This window comes from Scophthalmus maximus, chromosome 9 (assembly GCF_022379125.1).
Source record: "Scophthalmus maximus strain ysfricsl-2021 chromosome 9, ASM2237912v1, whole genome shotgun sequence".
NCBI lineage: Eukaryota > Metazoa > Chordata > Actinopteri > Pleuronectiformes > Scophthalmidae > Scophthalmus > Scophthalmus maximus.
The window spans coordinates 7,295,343-7,315,026 of record NC_061523.1 but is presented as its reverse complement, the minus strand read 5'-3'; the positions used below and the strand labels follow the sequence as shown (position 1 = coordinate 7,315,026).

Genomic DNA, 19,684 nt, shown 5'->3' with positions numbered 1-19,684 from the left:
GGAAATCAAACTAGTCTAGTAGGTGTGAAGCCCACGGCATCCCTTTCCCATTTTTCACCTTTCCTTAATGCAAGAGTGGTGCAACTTTTGTCTCCAGTCTGAACAACTGAACATGCAGACAGCATAATTTGTAACTTAGCTTTTATGATATTATCAGGTCAAGGTTAGTCAATAGCAACAAAAGCTGTCCATCATCACAGCTCCAATATCCTGTTGTTGAGGAACATCTGCCCAGCTGTTCTGACCTCAAGCTCCCAATTCAGCAGTTAACGGGACAGTTGAAAGATAAGAGAGTCTTGTTTGAGTACTCGCCTTCTTTTTTTTTGCTGCCTGTGTTGCCTTTGTGAAGAACTTTGATATCTGAATCTTGAAGTGCTTTATAAATAAAAACTTTTTTTTAAAATTCTAACTTGACTTTCACTGTGGATTACGAGAAAAAATTGGAGACTTCGAGAATAAAGTCGTAAATTTATGAGAATAAAGTCATAATATTACGAGCATAAAGTCATAATATTGGAAGAAAAAGGTCATATGAGAACAAAGTTGTAAATTTATGAGAATTAAGGAATTAAGTCATAATATTACTAGAATAAAGTCATACTATTACAAGAAAAAAGTCATAATATTGGATGAAAAAGGTCATATGAGAACAAAGTTGTAAATTTATGAGAATTAAGAAATTAAGTCATAATATTACGAAATAAAGTCATAATATTGCAAGAAAAAAAGTCATATGAGAATAGAGTTGTAAAGATATGAGAATAAAGTCAAAATATAACGAGAATAAAGTCGTAATATCAACGAGATTAAAGTCGTAAATTTGGTATGTGTTATCATAGTCGATTGACAAATAGACAAAATTGTCTTTCTTTTTGCACCTTTTACTGTCTCAGAAACGCACATTAAAATTTGAGAAATTGTTCAGTTTCTCAATACACTTCTTCTTCTTTTTTTCAAACCAAATGTTTTCCAAATGTTGACATTTTTGGGTGGAAGTTATTAAAAGAAAAAGGAAAAAAAGAAGGCGGAACCATAGGGGCGGAACGTGCGTCTGCGCGGCCGCACGTAAGGCGCGACGTACGTGACGCGTCAGGCGTGTACGTGATGACGTCGTGTTGTGGGCACCGCTGTGATGGCAGCAGTGGGTTGACATCGACGCGACACTCCACGAAAAAAAAAAAAAAAAAACTATTGCAAAAGTTAGAGGAACAGCCCCGACACAGTAACCTAAACTAAAGTAAGAGTTCCCAGATTGCACACTCTTTAAACACACACACACACACACACAGACACACACACACACACACCCACACCCGCCCGGGCTGGGGAACGGTAAGTGGACCAGGCTACAGCAGCTTTTGCGAGCACCGAAGTGTAGCCTGTAGTGCTCGCGCGCGCACACACACACACCTATATGTGTGTATATACATGTGTGTGTGTGTGTGTGTGTGTGTGTGTGTGTGTGTGTGTGTGTGTGTGTGTGTGTGTGTGTGTGTGTGTGTGCAGCTCACGAGTCGTGTCCGTCGTGTTTTGCATCGCGCTCCTCGTGCGACCAGCCGCCTGTCAGCGTGACCAGTGCGTCGCCAGCCCGCCTCCGACCCCGAGCCTCCACTGCCCTGCTCGTGTTAACCGGTGCTAAGCCTGTAGCCCGCTAACTGCTACAGGCGACCTAGCTAAGCCCACGGTGCTGCTGCTGCTGCTGCTGCTGCTGCTGCTCGTGCCCGCTGTTCACGGGAGGGGGCTAATTTAGCAGTCAATGAACGTGGGGGTGTCCCAGCTGACAGGAAGCACACGCAGGCAGCTCCTGGGGACTGGATGCAGCCGACCCCCCAAGGGTTGAGGCTGACATTGAGGTCGTCTGTGAGTTGATGCCCACAGCAGGCTGTTGTTTCCCAGTGCCTATGTGTCACCAGGTTGTATCCATCTATATATACTGTTAGTCAAGTGGTTGTATCTAGGGGGCCGTGTGTTCAGTGGCCTTTTTAATATTTTTGTTCTGTCACAGGTTTGGCCCCACGCAAAGGGGGCTCGGAATCTGTGAGCCGCACGACTTCTTGACGTTCTTTCTCCATTTCTCTTTTACCCCCCCCCCCCCCTCTGCATGGTGAAGTGGAACTATGCCCGCTGCTACTGTGGACCACAGCCAAAGAATATGTGAGGTTTGGGCCAACAACCTGGAGGAGGAACTGAAGAGGATCCGGCATGTCATCCGGAAATACAACTACATTGCCATGGTGAGCATTTCTTTCGCCCTGGGACGCAGGGAGGAAGAAAGGCTGTATGACACTTAGTGATCGATTGTTATGCTTGATTTTATTGGCTTATGTTGGCCAATTACAGATATAACTGTATTGGCCTATATAATGTCCAATATGCCCCAATATGCTACAGAACGTAATGCAGTAAAAGGTGCTTTGGGTAAAAATGGATATATAGATTAATGTCAATGAAAGACAAAATGTGCTTTGCACCAAATATATCTACTAGTTTTTCTTACTATTGGTCGTCTCCTGCCTGGGGCCAGGTGAACAGACACACAGAGCGAAACCTGTCCTCTCCACTACCAATGGACCAACGGAGTTAACAACCTATAAACCACACCAATCAGGATTGACCTTCTCCGATTGGTTGATTTTTGTGGCACAGATATAACACTGTGCCATGTTGAGCGAGCGTGGAGGCAAAACTTAAGCGAGCACAGAGTGTAGAGCTTGAGAGGGAGGGACAATGTGAGCGAGTACATCAATAAAACTGCATGAGAGGACAGAAAAGATTTTTATTGGCTCAAAAGTAATACATTTTTTGCATGCATGAATTACTTTTTGCTCGCATATCATTTCTCTTGCAACATATGTTTTCCTGTGCTCCGTTTCTCAATTCGTCCACTCCGGAAATTGACACAAAAACAACACCACATCATTTCCACCGTGTTCTTCTTGCAGGACACCGAGTTTCCAGGTGTAGTAGCCAGACCAATCGGAGAGTTCCGAAGCAACGCTGACTACCAGTACCAGCTGCTGCGCTGCAACGTGGACTTGCTAAAGATAATCCAGCTGGGCCTCACGTTTATGAATGAACAAGGGGAATACCCTCCAGGCACCTCGACGTGGCAGTTCAATTTTAAGTTTAACCTCACGTAAGATGGTTTTTCCTGTTGGTTGTTGTGTTCCATTAAAACATACCCAGAGTTTTAACCTGACACCAGTCAAGGTTACAGTTAGCAGGCAACAGTTTTAGCAAACACATCTTAAGATGCAATATTTTGGCTCTGAATGTTCATGCATTCACCAACAAAACAAGCCAATTTTTTTTAAGCTCAAAATCCGCAGCTACTTTTTTTTTGTGTCAGTAATAATTACGGGATGTGTGTCCTGTCTCACCAGAGAGGACATGTACGCACAGGACTCCATTGAGCTCCTGACCACTTCAGGGATTCAATTCAAGAAGCACGAGGACGAAGGCATCGAGACACTGTACTTCGCAGAGCTGCTGATGACGTCGGGAGTGGTGCTCTGTGACGGGGTCAAGTGGCTGTCTTTTCACAGGTATTCTGCTCTCGCGATTAATTCCCGTTTTTGGATATGGACTGTGTTATGTTTGAATGCCGGAAGCTGTACTGTACACGTCTGCATAAAGCAATATAATATTTTTTTGTTGCCTCACTGTAATGAGAGGTGAGATGTTACACAGAGCTATGATTGTTTTGCTGCAAACATGTTAGAAAACAACACCATAACCTGTTAAATCTGCAATTGAAATATAGCTGTTAAACTGAAACTATTGGTAACGTAGCAACCCATTACCCCGCATTTAATTTCCTTTTTTTTTTTTTTTTTTACCATGTGCTGCTTAACATCTTCATTTCGTACTCAGTTTCCCACTGTGTCTCCATGGCAAACTGAGGCTAACGATAACCGGGCTCTGGATATTAAACAAAGCTTAGGTTTGAAACACCACTGTCATCTTGTTCAGGTATTGAGAACACACATTTGTAAACGGGCTTCAATGTCTTTTGTTGGTTGTATTCTTGGTATTCTCGCCGATGATGTTGTTTCTTTTATTGTCTTGTGAAGTCAGTGTTAATCTTATGGGAGCGTTGACTGACCGTCGTATTCATTTTTTTTCTGTTCCCATTAGCCACTGTTAAGTAGGATACTTGTAAAAATCCATGTCCAACATCACATGATCTTTTTTGGGGGTACAATGCAGTGGCTCTGTGTAGTTGTGTGCCCTTGCATGTGTAGTGGTCTTCAGTAATAGACAATAAGGGCATTAGAAAAAGAAAACCACTCAGGGTATCCTGTGTTATCTTTGAGTCAATACACAATGGAAGGGACATAACCCTCTTGCTACTGTGCGCGCTTCAGACACGTTGTTAAAAGGTGTGCATGTGTTTGTGTCTGTGTTGCAGCGGCTACGACTTCGGATACCTGATCAAGATTCTGTCTAACGCCAACCTGCCTGAGGAGGAGGTGGACTTTTTTGAGGTCCTACGCTTGTACTTTCCAGTAATATATGACGTCAAGTACCTCATGAAGAGCTGTAAAAACCTCAAGGTACGTTGATAAACATTACAGCTGTGAAGGACTTGCTATAGACGGACAATCGCTAGCCAAGCAACGTAAACATGCTACATATAACCCACAATGCAACGCTCTGTAAATGTAATTACGCTGGTACTCTCCTGAATTCATGAAGTTCGTATCTGTCGGTTGTAATAAATGAACACACAGTTTTCTGTAACAAGACCATCTTGTATTAGAGTCATCACGGTATCCACGTTCTCCAGAGCGGTGCAGAACCTCCCCCCGCGTTCCGTACCATTCCTCTGAGAAGCAGATCATATGCCAAATTAAGATTGTCCACGGTATGAGATCGCCCACCCCCTAGCACCAAGGTGGATCTTGAGTGACGTTTGATTTTCAGGGCGGGCTGCAGGAAGTAGCCGAACAGCTGGAGCTGGAGAGGATCGGACCACAGCATCAGGCTGGCTCAGACTCTTTACTCACAGGCATGGCTTTCTTCAAGATGAGGGAGGTAGGCTCCTCGAGTCAGTGACACCGGTTCTGTTTTATTCACGTGAAACTGAAACCTCACAAAGCCAGTCCAAAAGTATGACTTAATTCCCTTTGCATACATGCACCTCTTTACATTAGTCTGATTGAACATGGTGGTCTCATGTCTGATTAAGCTCCCTGGTCACTTTGACATGTGAGACATGATGATAGTCTTTGTGGATCGGACCCAGTAACGTCTCTGGATCCAGTTCAACTCGGCACAAGTCTTATCTGAATACAATCAGATTAGGCTGCCGCAACAGCACAAGGTAAAACATGCAGATAGAGGAAAGTGCATTGTGTACCTCCTTCTAAAAACACTTCATTATTTAATGATCTCAGTCATCACCTCTATGCACAGTATGGTTTTAATAAACTATAAACTAGATAACACTTAAAGCCTATTTAAAGTTTTTGAAAAGATTCTCCACAGCGCTCACTCTTTCACTCACTCACACGCACACACACACACTCGCACCAGCTGCCAAATATTGCACATGCACGCAACTCCTCCTGTAAATGTGCAGTCACGTCTGACACAGGTCAAAGACATGAACAGATTTTATTGTAAATAAAAAAGAGAGAGAAAAACTTGGATAGGTAATTCATTATCAGAATAGTTTTTCATGTTGATTCTGTTGATTGATTAATTCATTGCTACAATAATCATCAGAGAGACAATCTTAGGAAAGCAGAGCTCTTGACATTAATGCTTTGTAAACAAATGAAAAAGATAAATGAAAATAATAACTGCTGACTATTGTACCTTCACCACTGCAGACTACAGTTACATTTGTGACCACATATAGAGAATTAGAATTGTGCTGGGGTTTTTTTTGTTGTTGCATGTATTAATGTATTTATGTTATATGAAATGAACATGCAAGTGTCTGTTGTCGGTATCTTACGCTTTGAACAATATTTCCCTGCAGATGTTCTTTGAGGATCACATCGACGACGCAAAGTACTGCGGTCACTTGTACGGGCTCGGCTCCGGCTCGGCCTACGTTCAGAACGGAACGGGAAACGCTTACGAAGAGGAGGCTAACAAGCAGCAGTCGTGACATCGCTCTCCAGAAAAAAAGGCTCCCATCACCGCAGTTCACCACCACGGTGGGCGCGGCGCCGACGGCGAGCTTCGGCGGCCGGATGACGATGACAATGGAAGACACACAAAACATATACACGTCGTTTAGCTGGCCGTTTCTCATAGGCTCGCCATCTTAGACAACAGAGTGTGATGGTCAGAAGAAGAAAAAAAACGAAGAAGTCACAGCTACCCTTACACACGCCGCTGTTGCGCGTGTGTGAGTTTAGTCTTTTTTTTGGTTCCGTTACATTTGACATGCTTGAAAAGTTGGGATTTTAGTTTACCTAAGATGTTCTGTAGAAATGTTTTGCACTTTAAAGCTCTAACCTGATTTTATATGGTAAGCTGAACATGTTCCTGGTGTCTCTCTCCTCTCTGTTGCCTTCTTCTGTGTTCCCGTTCTACATTGCGAACATGTGAATCTGTAAAAAAAAAAACACGCTCAGCCTTAACTCTAGCTGCATTCTTATCTTTTAAAACTTTTAATTTATTGTGCCGACGGTGAACAGTCGCGCCCGCTCAACACTACAGCACCACACGTCGCTGGATTTCCTCTCTGCTGCTGAGAAAGGGAGCTCTGCTCAGTGAGAGAGTTTTTGTGCACACGGCGAGCCACCACAGTAGTTTTCATTTGTTCAGAAGAAATAATGTTTATAATAATGTCCTTAATAGGCTCTCGTCCCACTGTGAGCAGCCTCTGACTAACAAGCTGATGTATCGTGCTGAACATAATTTCCTCTGTTAGTAGTTGCTGCGTTTTCTGTTAGTGTTCACGGTGAAGCTCAGAATAATTGCAAACAAGCGTATTTACAGTATGTAGCAAGATAGATACAGTTGGTTTTCATGTTGAGCGTCTGTGCATGTAAACACGCTCACTGACACAAGCACACGTGAGCGTCTCTACATTGGAAAAGAAGGAAAAAAGCATTAAAAGAATAAACGTTCACCTGCTGAGGCTTCCCTGAACTACTCTGTTCAGAGTACATTCTCATTTTTAATTGAAATTAAGGACTTCTAGGGTTTTAGTGTTGTAATAAAAGAGGAAAAACAATAACTTTTTGCTCACTGGGGGAAAAATAACATTGGTTTTTAACATTTCTCTCAGTGCAGTTCATTTCGCACTTAAGTTTCCTGCCTTTGAATGACACTTTAGTGCTCTTTTTGTTTGTTTTTTTTTTTTTTTGTATTGCTTCCCAGAGTCATGCTGCCCAGAACAGTCGCATGTACTAAGATGTTTGAATAAATGCTGTGTTGTTTAATAGTATCCTGAACTTCCATAGGTGTGTGTTGACGTGTAGGTCCATGACTTGTTAAGCCGCCTCCGCATCAGAAAAAAAACAAAAATACTGAAGCACTTCTTTCTTTCTGCAGCACACCTCACACTGCGAAGGAGCAAAAGAGGAATATGCAATGTAAAAGGATTGTTTTTAGATTATTTTGTAAATAAAGGCTTGAAACTTTTCTACCACGAAACGCTCTCGTCCGGTCACGTGACTCCTCTTAAAAAGAACTGAAAGGGAAAAAAGAGCTTGTTTTAATTTCATAAGGCATCACAACTGTACAGTACATCGCCTCACACATCCACGTCGTCTCGAGTCGTACAGACGGAATAGAAAAATATAAATTGTCACCAACTATTACCATGAAGCTTTTTGCTTTCTTTTTTTTTTAAAACAAGCTTACATTCTTTAAACTCATTTTCAGTTCTGATTTCTTTCTTTTTTTGTAATTTCCAGGCCCAGACGAGAACAGACAGAATCCTCAGAAGGTGAAAATAGACCTTACAAAGTGGCTGGAACAGAACTTTTTTTTCCTTCTTTTTCTGCAGTACATCCACAACATCATGTGCGTAATCCAGACGCTCAACGCTATCTGATCTGATCTGCAGCAGAATCACTCGGGATGCAGAGCCAACCCTCCAGACCCCGGCAGGTTGACGTGTACTGTGGTCGATCGGCACAGCAACATCCTCCACATCCTCATGCTATGACGAGTCAGAAAAGCCCTTGTTGAAAAATGTCATTACTAATGATTATACCCATTTTTTTTTTTTCTTTTTCAAGCAAAGGGGCAGAGAACATCTCGCGGGACAGTTCACTACGACAAATCGTTTGCGTCGCCATCCTGAGATGAGAGCATGCATCATTTCCACAGCACGACATGGTGGGTGGAGGGGGGGAAAAGGTTCACCAAAAAGGAAAAAACAGACTGAAGGAATGTCATTTACATCACAATAATACCAACACTAATTTAGACCTCATGTGCAAATGTTTAGCAAACGTATGACAGCATTTACTAACGTGCTAAGCTCTGAAATAACGTAAAAGAGTAGATTGAAGACAGTTCTGCGAGTCTCTGTGTCGTGACCTCTCAACGGCAGCTCAGAATGATCTACCAGAATGCAAAGTGCAAGAACATCTTCTCTCCCAGTGCTGCTCCTGTGCTTATTCATACAGAAACAAAAAGGAGATGTGATTGTTGGAATGCAGGATTCATTCGAATCCGCCAGTTGTGAAGCCCAGATACTGTAAGTGGAGAAAGCAGCAGGAACAGTGATACTGATAGAAGTATGTGTTCACTCTCCTCTGTCAGCCGTGTAGACCTCCCAGTCGACACCACGTCATGTTCTGAGGAGGGGGCAGCAGAGACCTGCGGGACCGAGCACAGACACACATAGGAGTCTTCATACGTGGGTAAAGTGTGCACAAGAAGATCTGACACAACCAACTCTCAAACATGTAATTCACACAGTTTTTCTCTCACCTGGATCATTCATGAATAGTTTGGTCAAATACTACATGAGGTAATATGAGAGATTTGCAACTGGTCCAGGATAAAGCGCCACGTGAGACTCGTTCTTGTGGTGTGAGAACAGATATTACTGAAATAGTGTCTCTCTTGGTGTGTTGGGTGGGATTGCTATATTTCTGCAATTATGAGTATCAGTCTGGTCAGAGATTAAAGCAATTACTATACAACTTTTGATGGTTTTCTTTAGAAATGCCATAACAACAAAATTCTCAAAATGATTAAACAAGGTATGCGACAGCATGCACTGCCAAAATCCAAAAAACATCAGCTTAACGTACATTAATATACAGACCAATGCAAAGGTGGAATTCAATCCTAAATTACATTGCATAATGCAATGATATATATGGCTTTGAATAAAAAAGCTAGATTTTCTACAACTATACAACTAGACAAAACACATGAGGCCACATGTGGCAAATATGAAAATAATAATTATTTATACAGCACTTTTCAAAACACAATTACAAAGTGCTTTACATGGTTGAACCATGAATAGATGAGGATCTTAATAAACAAACAAACACACGTGGAGGATTCCCCTGTGGCTCCGAACTTACTTTCCTGGATTGAAGGTGTCAACTCTACCGCTGGTTAAGCCTCATTTTCTATGCTCATCCCCGGGTTGCTGGCACCTTGAACAAACACACCGGTGGAATGAATATCTATCATTCATTGTTAAAAGAAATACGATTTTGATAATGTGTCTTCTTGAGGTTATGTAATCAAGTAGTTGGAGAAAAAAAATCATTATCTTTACCTTTCCTGTCTTTTTCTGCTGCACTATCGCTGTCTGTCCAGGAGGGGGTGCTGGTGAGCAGGCGACTCTGACTCTCCCTCAGAGGCTTGGAGGGGAAGTGGCGGCCCTCTGCTGCCCTGCAAACACACAAGTACCCATGAGCAGGGGCGTAGCAAGTTATTCTGGGTCCCTGATAACCACATATTGTGAATAAAATAGCCCAAAATCCTGTAATCCTATGATCTGCAGAAAAGGTTAGTGAACCACCAGCTCACTTGTGACCTTTGCAGACACTACTGATTCTTTCGGCAGTACTTGAGTTAACTTTTTTTTTATATATTGATGTGTGGGTCCTCTGTTGTTGTTACTTACCCCTTGTTGGCAGGGTTGGAACCGGTGGGTGAGCAAGGCTGCTCGGGGTCCACACTCACCAGACAGGATGGGAACGAGCAACCGTCACCTAAACTGCAGCGGGAGCAGGGAGGGAAGGAGGAGGTGCAGCGGTACAATATTTATATTTTAATATGCAAGAATTAAACTACCCCTGCACCTTTTAAATCCGATTGCGCTTGAATCGATCAGTTTATGTCTTTGTTGAACACACAACATTTGTAGACTTATGTCACTCAGCTTTTATCCAGCACACTGACAGCCCTGCCGACCCAAGACTCCATAAAATCCAAAATCTCTACAGGTTACAAGTTGAATTTCATGCTTACTGATGATAAAAATGAGTCTTTGCCACACCGCACAGATTCAGAGTCTGAAGTCTTTGACCTGACTGACCTTCAGTCTACACTTAAAACCACTACAGTCCAAAATGTATTCATTTTAATAATCCCAATAAGTTATATTCGGCGGTATCGTGGCTCTGTTCTAGAACCTCCCTGCCCTTCCACGTGCATATGTGGGAAGCCGGAGGTAGGGAGAGCACATCTCCCTACCGTACCGCTCCATGAGCCTTCATGGCATCAATGACCCATGACATTGATTTAGTCAGATGACATCATGCTCAATATGTCACTTGGTACCTACCATGAAAAAGGACTTGCTGACTGACTTGTTTTATTGAGCTCGTTTGTTTTATTTCGCCCACCCTAAATCGAATGCTGTCCCTTTTCAGTCAAATAATCTTTTTATTTGACCGTTGGGCTATTTTAAGACTTTTCCTCTCTGAGCACCTTTGACGGACGACCTTACCTGGAGAAAACGGGAATGGGCCAGTATTTCACTTCATCGCCAAAGACCTGCCGGAAGTTCTTACTGCAGCCCAGGCTGAAACCGCTCTTGTCTGTGCCGTGACGAAACACCGGGGCGCGTACGGCCTCTGAAGGGGACACGCGCGGAGAAGAGGGGGTCAGTCTGACACGTCGAGGGATACCATTTCTCAATCGATTGGAGCCTTAAACGCAGCTCATTCACCCGAGCAACACATTGGAGAGTTCTCTCACCTGTCCCGCCAGGTGTGACTTCTCTCCCATGCAGTGTCTAAGTTACTAAGCTGCTTAGAGCTCTGAGCCTTGTGTCTTTGCATTACGCTGCAACATACTCCCCGGGATAATCCACTCCCCTCGACAGACGCAGACAAAGTGTGCCAGTGTGCGCACATAATGAGAAACCGCTCTCCGTCGGACAGCGGCACCGGAGAGGCTCGTCAAATCGCTGCGCCGATGAGGACGGGATGGGAGAAGCGCAGAGGCGACAAATGTGTGAACAACGACAGACTGGACGCAGATACTCAGGAGAAGAAGACAAAAAGAAAGACGGAGCTGCTGTCCAAATAAATACTGCAAGCTTCTGACGGAACACGCAAAATCACACACACACACACACACACAGGGTTTGAAGCACGCCACCTACCGAGAGTGGATCTGTTCTTGCAGACGAGCCAGCAGTGATAGGTGAACAGAGAGGCGAGGCTGACTGAGAACATTGAGGCCGAGAAGAAGAGGAACAGGATGTGGAACTTCGCCTGGGTGTCCGGGAGGCTGTTCTGAGGGGGAAAACAAACACATCAACACGACCACACACGAGTGAAATCGGAGCGCTGAGCCGGATCTGAGGGATTTCTACCCAACTATTCTACAGGGGGGACTGCTTTTTAAAACCGTTGCCTCCAACTACTAGTTCGGCTGGTTCATACCAGATACTCTCTCAGACGGAAATGTGCTCTACCTCCAGCCTTGTGTGTGTGGGGGGGAAGAAAAAGACACATCAAACACCACACACAGCATGTCACGAGGAACGCACACGTCACGTGTCACAAAAGTCCCATTTACCGTCCAAAACTTGATGAAGTATTGGAGATCTGTCGCGGTGATAAAAAGGCAGTAGAGTAGCGAATATGCCAGGAACAGCATGAAGTACTTGTAGTTGGAGAATCCCACACAGTTGTTCACCCTGCGGGAAAGAGTGAAAGGAACTGTCATTCATTTTTATCTAATGCTCTTTCCCCCATAGGCAGTACGTCTGTGTCCATTTTATTCCAGTTTTGCTTGTATGCTTTGCAGTATCATTGCGTGTATTAAAATAGAGACGTGTACTATGCACACATTCAAAAACCTGAGCTCTCTAATGCAGAACATTAGGAAACCTTGAATCAGCGGGTTTGTTTCATTCAAATCAGACTAACATGTCAGGGTCTATAGCACTGATGGTTGAGTTTGCGGCGGGACATTTCTTTGAAGACACAAGGCTGGCAGAAAAATAAACCCAGTTGGATCCCATTGCTTTAGGATCCGATGTGTGGTGCGACATGGCAAAGAGAGCAGACAAACGGATTTTGTGTTCAGCAGAAAGTACAACGGACTGGAATCAGATTTGTTTTGTCTCCCTCCGCTGCCAAAGTCTGTCATCTGGCAGGATGAGATGCTCTGCGCTTTCCAGAGAACGCACTCTGTTTGTGCGGCGACGACGTGACGATGTCGGCGCACAAGCCCTGTTCGCTTGAGTGTAACTGGCCAGAAAATACACTTGTCGGTGCCATAAATAGAAGGTATGGTATAACGCCGCGAGAGTTGTTATGACCCTGAGTCCTATGTGTGTGTGTATCTGTGTGTTTGTGTTGTTCGCCCTCCCTGCCAGTGGGAGGTGCTGCTCCGGTTATGTCTGTTTTTCAGTTGGTGATTGGAGGATGGAGAGGGGCCGGAAACTAATCAGGCTGGATTTAAAAAGGAGGCCTGCTGATGGCGACGCCCCTCTCTGCTCCTCCTGACTTCCACACCGACCGTGCTGCGAAGTCGTTAGACTTCGTTGTTAACGAGTGACTGAACTATTGTTTGTTAGATATGTCTTTAGATAACCGTTTGAATCGAGCGGTCATGGTAGTGTGCAGCAGCCATTTTGTTTTGTGAATCGGTTAGGGAGGCAGGTAAGAATCCTGGGTTTTCTTTTGTGGTAGTTTAGTTTGATAGGTAATTCTTGGCTGTGCTCACCCTGAAGACAAAAGAAAAACATTTTGCAAATAAATATCTTCGTTTCAAAATTGTGTTGCCTGTTAAAGAAACTGTTATTGTTGTGTCACTACAGGACATACCAGGGGCAGTGGTGGTCCATCTTCAGGATGCATCTGTGTAACACAGCAGGGTCAGACGTCAGTGCAATTGAATCTCACGCCGCCTGCCAGAATGCAATACTGTATATGGTGTAGTCTTTTCTCTATAGGGTGCATGAGCAGAGAGCCGTACTTATCGCAGACTGAACAGTGGTGGCATCGATCGGGCTTCAGCAGCTGGCAGCGGTCGCAGAAGCGGATTGCTAAAGGGAGAACACATCCAGTTCAGTCACACAGTTCACGTCACCGGCAGCCTCCCCTCACACCCGACCCCCGGGCCAACAGGGTCGACGGGGGTGAAGTGCCTGTTGTTCTGCAGCAGCAGCAGCAGCAGCAGCAGCAGCAGCAGCTCGTGTGCCGTGCCATACTGTACCTCCAGAGTTGGTGCGGGTGTAGATGGGCAGATCCTTGGCGATCCTCCTCAGGATCTCCTGCTGGGACTCTCCCCGATCTTCGCGCTCCAGCAGCTCCTTGTCAGAGTAGGACAGGTGGAACTGTGTGGTGCAGAGCGGAGAGGGAGAGACAAACAACACCCGTGCATCGTGGATGGCTCTACCCGGTGTACAGTTTATTTTGAATGAGTCGTGTCTCTGGATTTGTCAGAACGTTCCAATATTTTGTCAGATGAGCTACAAGCCAATGTGAGCAGCCAGTAATGCGGCAACGTCCGCTGTGAAGCCGCAGCTTATCTGGGTGACGGACGTCTCTGTTTCTGCAATTTGTTTTCGGCTCTCTTTCTGCACCAGCAGGCAAACGGGGGCAGAGCAACACAGAGCCGTGATATTACTTTCAGCCACTCAGGCGATTTATAATTGAACACTGGAAAAACAAATAACTCTGATGATGACAAACCGCACACGGCACCCATGAAATTTGACTCCTGTTTCAATCCCCAAAACCTCAAGCGATGCGAGTGATTTTCAATACGAGGTGTCTATTGCCTGCATGTGTGCGTTGCTTTGATGGAGAGGGGAAGGTGGCTTTTCTGTTCCTTCAGAGATGTCTGCATGTTCGCGTTCACCCTGCACGAGCTCAAGTGCTGTGGTCAGGATCGGAGCCATTAGAGCGCAGCTCCAGGCTCTTCAGCTGGAAAGTATTATTAGTCTAAATGCGGCGTTCAATCACACGGGGCGGCTGCACTTTCCCGCCGCGTCATCCCCGGCCGGGTGTGTAGCGCTGCAGACACACTCACCTCCTTCAGGGGGCTCATGGGCTTGGTGAAGATGGTCTGCCAGTACGCCCACACGAACATGGCGAAGATGGCATGGTACGCCAGCAAGTACACAACTGGAATCGGGAAGGAATGAAACACAAAAACACGTCGTCGTCACCGTTTGTGACCACAGTTCACAGCTTCGGTGAATGTTCCTAATGTCGGAGCGATTGATGTGATCTCATTGGAAGATCACCGAGGTCAGCAGCATTCATGATCTGGGCCCCATACGTGTTTATACAGAATGTATAGCAGTGTGAGAAAGCATCGCTGCCCTCCGGATGAAAGCCTTTTAACATATAACTGCGGTAGGAAAAAGAGAATGAATGTGATGACACACTTCCAGCTGTGGGGAGCTGCCTCTGCTCCGACTGAAGGCTGCGGATATGAAACAGTGGGAGGGACGTAAGGTTGCAGGCAAAGGGCATCAAAGGACACTTACCCTTTTGTCCTGTGTCCTCGATGGACTCTGAAACATGAAAAGACACACACGGTCACGTCTGTGCAGAATTACAGGAGGTGAAACACAGTGCGGGGTGTTGAAGGATGAAGTATCTAATTGTGAACACCTCCGTGATACGTGACAGTGTCTGAAATGAAAGCTTAGAAAATTCTGACTGTGATCTCTCACCACAACACAAAATTCTGAAAATCAAAATCCTGCGCTCTGTGTGTGTGTGTGTGCTGATCATTAGCACCCACACACTAAAGAATCTAAATAAATTTGATATTGGAAGATTTACTGATACTGTTTTATATCGGCCGTGACGTCTAATCAATAATTCTCTGAGCATACACAATCATCCTGTAAAGGAGCACACTAACACACACACACACACTTTGTTGTAGTTCACTTCTGGGGACATTACATTGGCTTTTGCATTCATTTCCTAGAGACTTACCCTGACCAACCTCTGACCCCAAATTATATTCAGGGATTTGTTTTTTTCTCCCAGAATGGACAAGCCGCCCCCCCCCCCCCCCCCCCCCCCAAATAACTAGTCTTTAATATTACATTTGTCCCCAAAGTCAGCATATGACCGACACACACACACAAACACACACACACATACATATGCACACACACACACAAACACACACACACACATATGCCCACAGCAGTAATTGGAGAAAGGTGAGCCAAGGAGCCGAATCAAGGCATTCAGCCAAAAAATGTGTGCTGCACCTTGCCAACATAATAAAACCCAACCGCGAAGTGTGTGTGTGTGTGTGTGTGTGTATAAATGTATAATGTGTCAATGAGCCACAATAAGGTAAACGTCCAACAACACACCACTGACCACCTGATCTCACATTTCCAACAATGTCGGTCGAATGAGGACCAACCGTCTGGTGCCTAAAATAACAAAGTGGGTCATCCACAGATTGCTTGGGGTGAATTATGTAAGCCAGACAATGGGATTTACTGAGCTGCTGAACGGGCGCTATCAGCTGACGACACTTTCACACAACTGTCTCTGTGTCTGTCCTGCCGAGCGCATGCCGGTCTTGGGCAAACCACTGTCCTGCCCCCGCTGCTGTTGTTTTCATCAGTCCGCCCCATGTGACTCGAGAGACTGTCACAATTCTGTTCCTGTTCTGCAGGATGCAAAACAAGATGGTGTAAGAAAAAAAAAAAAAGAAGACCAACCCTGATCAAACTCTGACTTTTTTTTTCGTCACCCTGCAGAAATGAAAGGTGTCTTAATATCCGCGGGACGGCAGCAGACGCATGGCGTCCGGTAATTCTAGAAGAGGTCGATCCAGGGTCAGATGCTCCCCTGGCTTCTCTGGGGGTCGGCTGGTTTAGAAAGGCCAGACTGAGGCACACGTTTAGAGAGGGGGACACATTTGTACCATGATTCGAAGGCCCGGTTCTCGAAAGATAACAAAATAATTATTGATAGTTTCATGTTTACTCATTGAAATAAATGATTTTCTTCTCTTTCAACAGTCCAAACATTCAGGTATGAAATAATATAAACTCTTAGGAGCCTACAGCCATTCAATCATGAGACAATCTCCCTGAAAAAGAAACTCCACCCTCCTGCAATGACTCCGATGTTGTTTGTTTTCATTTTGTAGTTATTTTACATGGCAACAGATTTTTTTGTGATTGTGTTTCACTTCTCTGTGGTCATTTTTCGGCTTCTCTGTGGTCATTTGGCATCTCTCCATGGTTGTTTTTGCTGTTGTTTTTGTTTTCACTTTTGTTCTGTGTGGTCATTTTTCTGCATTTTGGTGATTCACGACTCTTTGTGGTTGTTTTTTAATCTTTCTGCTGTTCTTTCACGTGTCTTGGTGATCATCTTTCATCCTTTTGTTGTTCTTGTGACTCTTTGGGGTCCTTTTCCATCTTTTCGTTGTTGTTTTGTGACTCGTTTTGGTCATTTTTAATCATTTTGTCGTTGATTTATGTCTCTCGGCGTTCATTTTTCAGCGTTTCGTTGTTTTACGACACTGTGATAATTTGTCATCTTTTTGTAGTTTTACACCACACAGAGGTTACAGTCCAGGTGCTCTGCGTAATGGCACTAGCTCCCCTTCGTTGGATGGGGGTCAATCAGATCACGGCCCCATCTGACCCCATCTGACCCCATCTGACCCCACCCCACTGGTGCACCCAGTGATGTGGCACTATGACTCCTGATGTGTAAACTTAACTCTCACTGATCAGGTGTAGAGACAAACTTGAAGGTGTATATATTTTGGATGAAAGCTGGGCTGGCTGCACGTCTTGCTGAATTTGAGAACAGATTGCCAGAAAATCTAAGCCATCTCAGTTTTGGTCTCATTAAAACCGTCTCTGTTCCATCCCCCCTTTTTGACAGAGGGGGATCTTCTTTCCTTGTGAATTGACAAGCTGCCAAATGGAGCGTCGGAGGAGGAGGACTCCTCTGAGACATCCTACAAACCATTACTCACTGTCCAGGTCAGCTCTGTTCACCATTCACCGTCGGTAAACGCACCATCCCGCGTTTCAGCAGCCAGAGGGAGTGTGCAGGAAGGAGCCAGGTCTGACTCAAAATCCATTACAGTCAGACTCCTTGCCAACAGATAATGCTGTCCGAGTTGTGGTGGATATGAATTAAGATAATGAAGCTCGGCGACTACATGAGCCCGAAGCTATTTACAGTAAGTCTCCCAGATAGTGCTGATGGAGTGGTAGTGCGTGGAGTCACACAATGAATCTGACACACAGGGTCTAAATCCCCATTCTGTACATGCTGTGATACACTGTATAACCCACAGCTCCTTCACAATAAAAGCGGGCTGTCATGTCCTTTTCCTAAACTGCCACTCCCCCATGGCAATCCCCTGTTTTAACTGTGATTGTCATGTGACTGACACTGTTCACACTCTGCGTAAACAACAAGCCAGTCTTCTGCAGAAATAATAATACAAAATAAAAAAACAGCTTAAACATGATATGTCCCTATACCCCATCACCACACACACACACACACACACTCGTACTACCCGGGCAGTATGTTCCTTACCTATGCAAAGCTGCAGGACATAGGCGTAGTATGACCAGGCCACTATGAGGGCGATGAACAGCACCGGGATCCAGTACAGAACTCTCTGACAGCCCCGCTTGATACTACGCGAGCCCGACGGTGCCATAGTCTACGAGCTGGTCATCGTGTCTCGTGCGAATGCGTGCGTCGCTCTCCCTCCCCTCGCTCGGCGTGTGTGCGTGTGAGTGTGTGTGTGTGTGTGTGTGTGTGTGTTGTCTTCCTGTAGTAGACAGTCACTGCATCGCAGCCCCGGCTCTGATCAGCCTAATCGGCAGCTCAGACGCAACACCCCTACCCGCCTCCCGCCCGCCGCTGCCTCTGCTGCTGCCGCTGCTGCACTGCTCTCCTCTGGTCGTCCTGCCCAGCCGCTGGCACAGACTACAACCAGATACCAGACAGCAGCACGCACACACACACGCACACACACACGCACACACACACACACACACACACACACACACAGACGCGCGCGCACACGCACCTACACAGTAAGCAGCCGCCGCCGCCGCCGCTGCTTCCCCACTGGTTGCCATGACGCCCGCGGGATGCTGCAAGCCCGGCACATTTTTCACGGCGAGCAGATGGGTTCAATAGGTTCATACTCGCCGGCGTTCAAACAGGGTCTGTTCACTCTCAACACACACGCACGCACGCACGCACACACACACACACACACACACACACACACACACGTCCAGTGTCCAGTTATAGGTCTGCAGTTGTTTGTCAAGTTAAGTGTTTCTTTTTCCGTCCTCATTATTTGGCAGTAAGCTGTAGTTTGACTTATTTCCATCTGATTGCAGTTTTCTGGTTGTGTGAGGAGTGTTGTTGCCAGCATATGGCAGTGTGGGTGGAGGTCTGCGAGATCCACCTGCTTCTGCTGCTTCACGCCCAACTGCACCTGCAAAAAGGCTTTTTGTCCATCCTGCGGTACACCCTGCAGCCCTCCTGCGAGGCTGCAATCTGTAGACGTTGCCTGTTACCATCATGTCTTAGCGGAATAATTTCTGATGTTTGATTGAAAAACTTTGTTTGTTTTTTTTAATTTATGTATTTGCGGTTTGGATGTGAGGACGATTTGAGGTGGGATTCAACACCTGTGGTCTGTTGCTGCCTGTGTGGGAGGGATGCTGCAGAAAACTGGTCAATATGCACCACAATATGCACATCTCCGTCTCAGAGCTAGGACAGATGGCAGGAGATTCACTGGTTTTTTTTGTTGTTTTTTTAAACTGCTGAACAGCATGTGCAATTACTCTAGGTGAATGAAACAGACAATATAATACGACTGTACCCAAACATGACAATTATCAGTTTTGATAAGAAAACACAAATATGTCTTGAACCACCTTCTCTTGAACGTACACACAGAGAAGGTGTGGTCAGCTACAATTTAGGGGGGAAAAACATCACATGGTGCAAAAGTCAATAGGCCACTTTGCTTCGTGTTCAAAAAGCCAATAGCTGACGGACTAAAAGACCTCTTGTACCTTGGGTCTCCTCTACACGAATGTAAAACTCTGGTCTTGATGGCAGGGAATTAAAATCAGTGTGTAGATCGAGGCTGCTGAGCTCTCTGTGTGGCCTCGGACTTGATAAAGGTGCCAAAGATCGTCAGAATATACACCAGGCGTCTTCACTGATTGATTCGCTTGTCGTGAAAGGTACAACTCAAACGGTCCCGTGACGTCCACGACGGC

General features: G+C 45.3%; 2 protein-coding genes across 4 annotated transcripts; one reads left to right on the top strand and one right to left on the bottom strand.

Moving 5' to 3' along the window:
- Window positions 1–1,101: 1,101 nt before the first annotated feature.
- On the top strand, window positions 1,102–7,620 carry cnot7 (CCR4-NOT transcription complex, subunit 7). Of its 3 annotated transcripts, none has more exons than XM_035649472.2 (7): window positions 1,102–1,237; window positions 2,111–2,234; window positions 2,943–3,136; window positions 3,384–3,545; window positions 4,412–4,556; window positions 4,927–5,037; window positions 5,990–7,620. In XM_035649472.2, the coding sequence occupies exons 2-7, from the start codon at window positions 2,118–2,120 to the stop codon at window positions 6,119–6,121; spliced, it is 861 nt and encodes a 286-aa protein (XP_035505365.1). In that variant the 5' UTR covers window positions 1,102–1,237; window positions 2,111–2,117; the 3' UTR covers window positions 6,122–7,620. The 3 variants fall into 3 exon arrangements, with proteins under 3 accessions (XP_035505365.1, XP_035505369.1, XP_035505370.1); XM_035649476.2 differs by lacking the exon at window positions 1,102–1,237 and adding an exon at window positions 1,448–1,860; XM_035649477.2 differs by lacking the exon at window positions 1,102–1,237 and adding an exon at window positions 1,889–1,913.
- A 38-nt stretch (window positions 7,621–7,658) lies between these two features.
- On the bottom strand, window positions 7,659–18,341 carry zdhhc2 (zinc finger DHHC-type palmitoyltransferase 2). The gene is made up of 13 exons (XM_035649471.2): window positions 17,964–18,341; window positions 14,906–14,932; window positions 14,443–14,537; window positions 13,624–13,744; window positions 13,384–13,453; window positions 13,233–13,265; window positions 11,977–12,097; window positions 11,558–11,690; window positions 10,898–11,024; window positions 10,070–10,162; window positions 9,719–9,834; window positions 9,519–9,593; window positions 7,659–8,796 (listed from the first exon to the last, which is right to left on the bottom strand). The coding sequence occupies exons 1-12, from the start codon at window positions 18,088–18,090 to the stop codon at window positions 9,553–9,555; spliced, it is 1,104 nt and encodes a 367-aa protein (XP_035505364.1). The 5' UTR covers window positions 18,091–18,341; the 3' UTR covers window positions 7,659–8,796; window positions 9,519–9,552.
- Window positions 18,342–19,684: the final 1,343 nt, after the last annotated feature.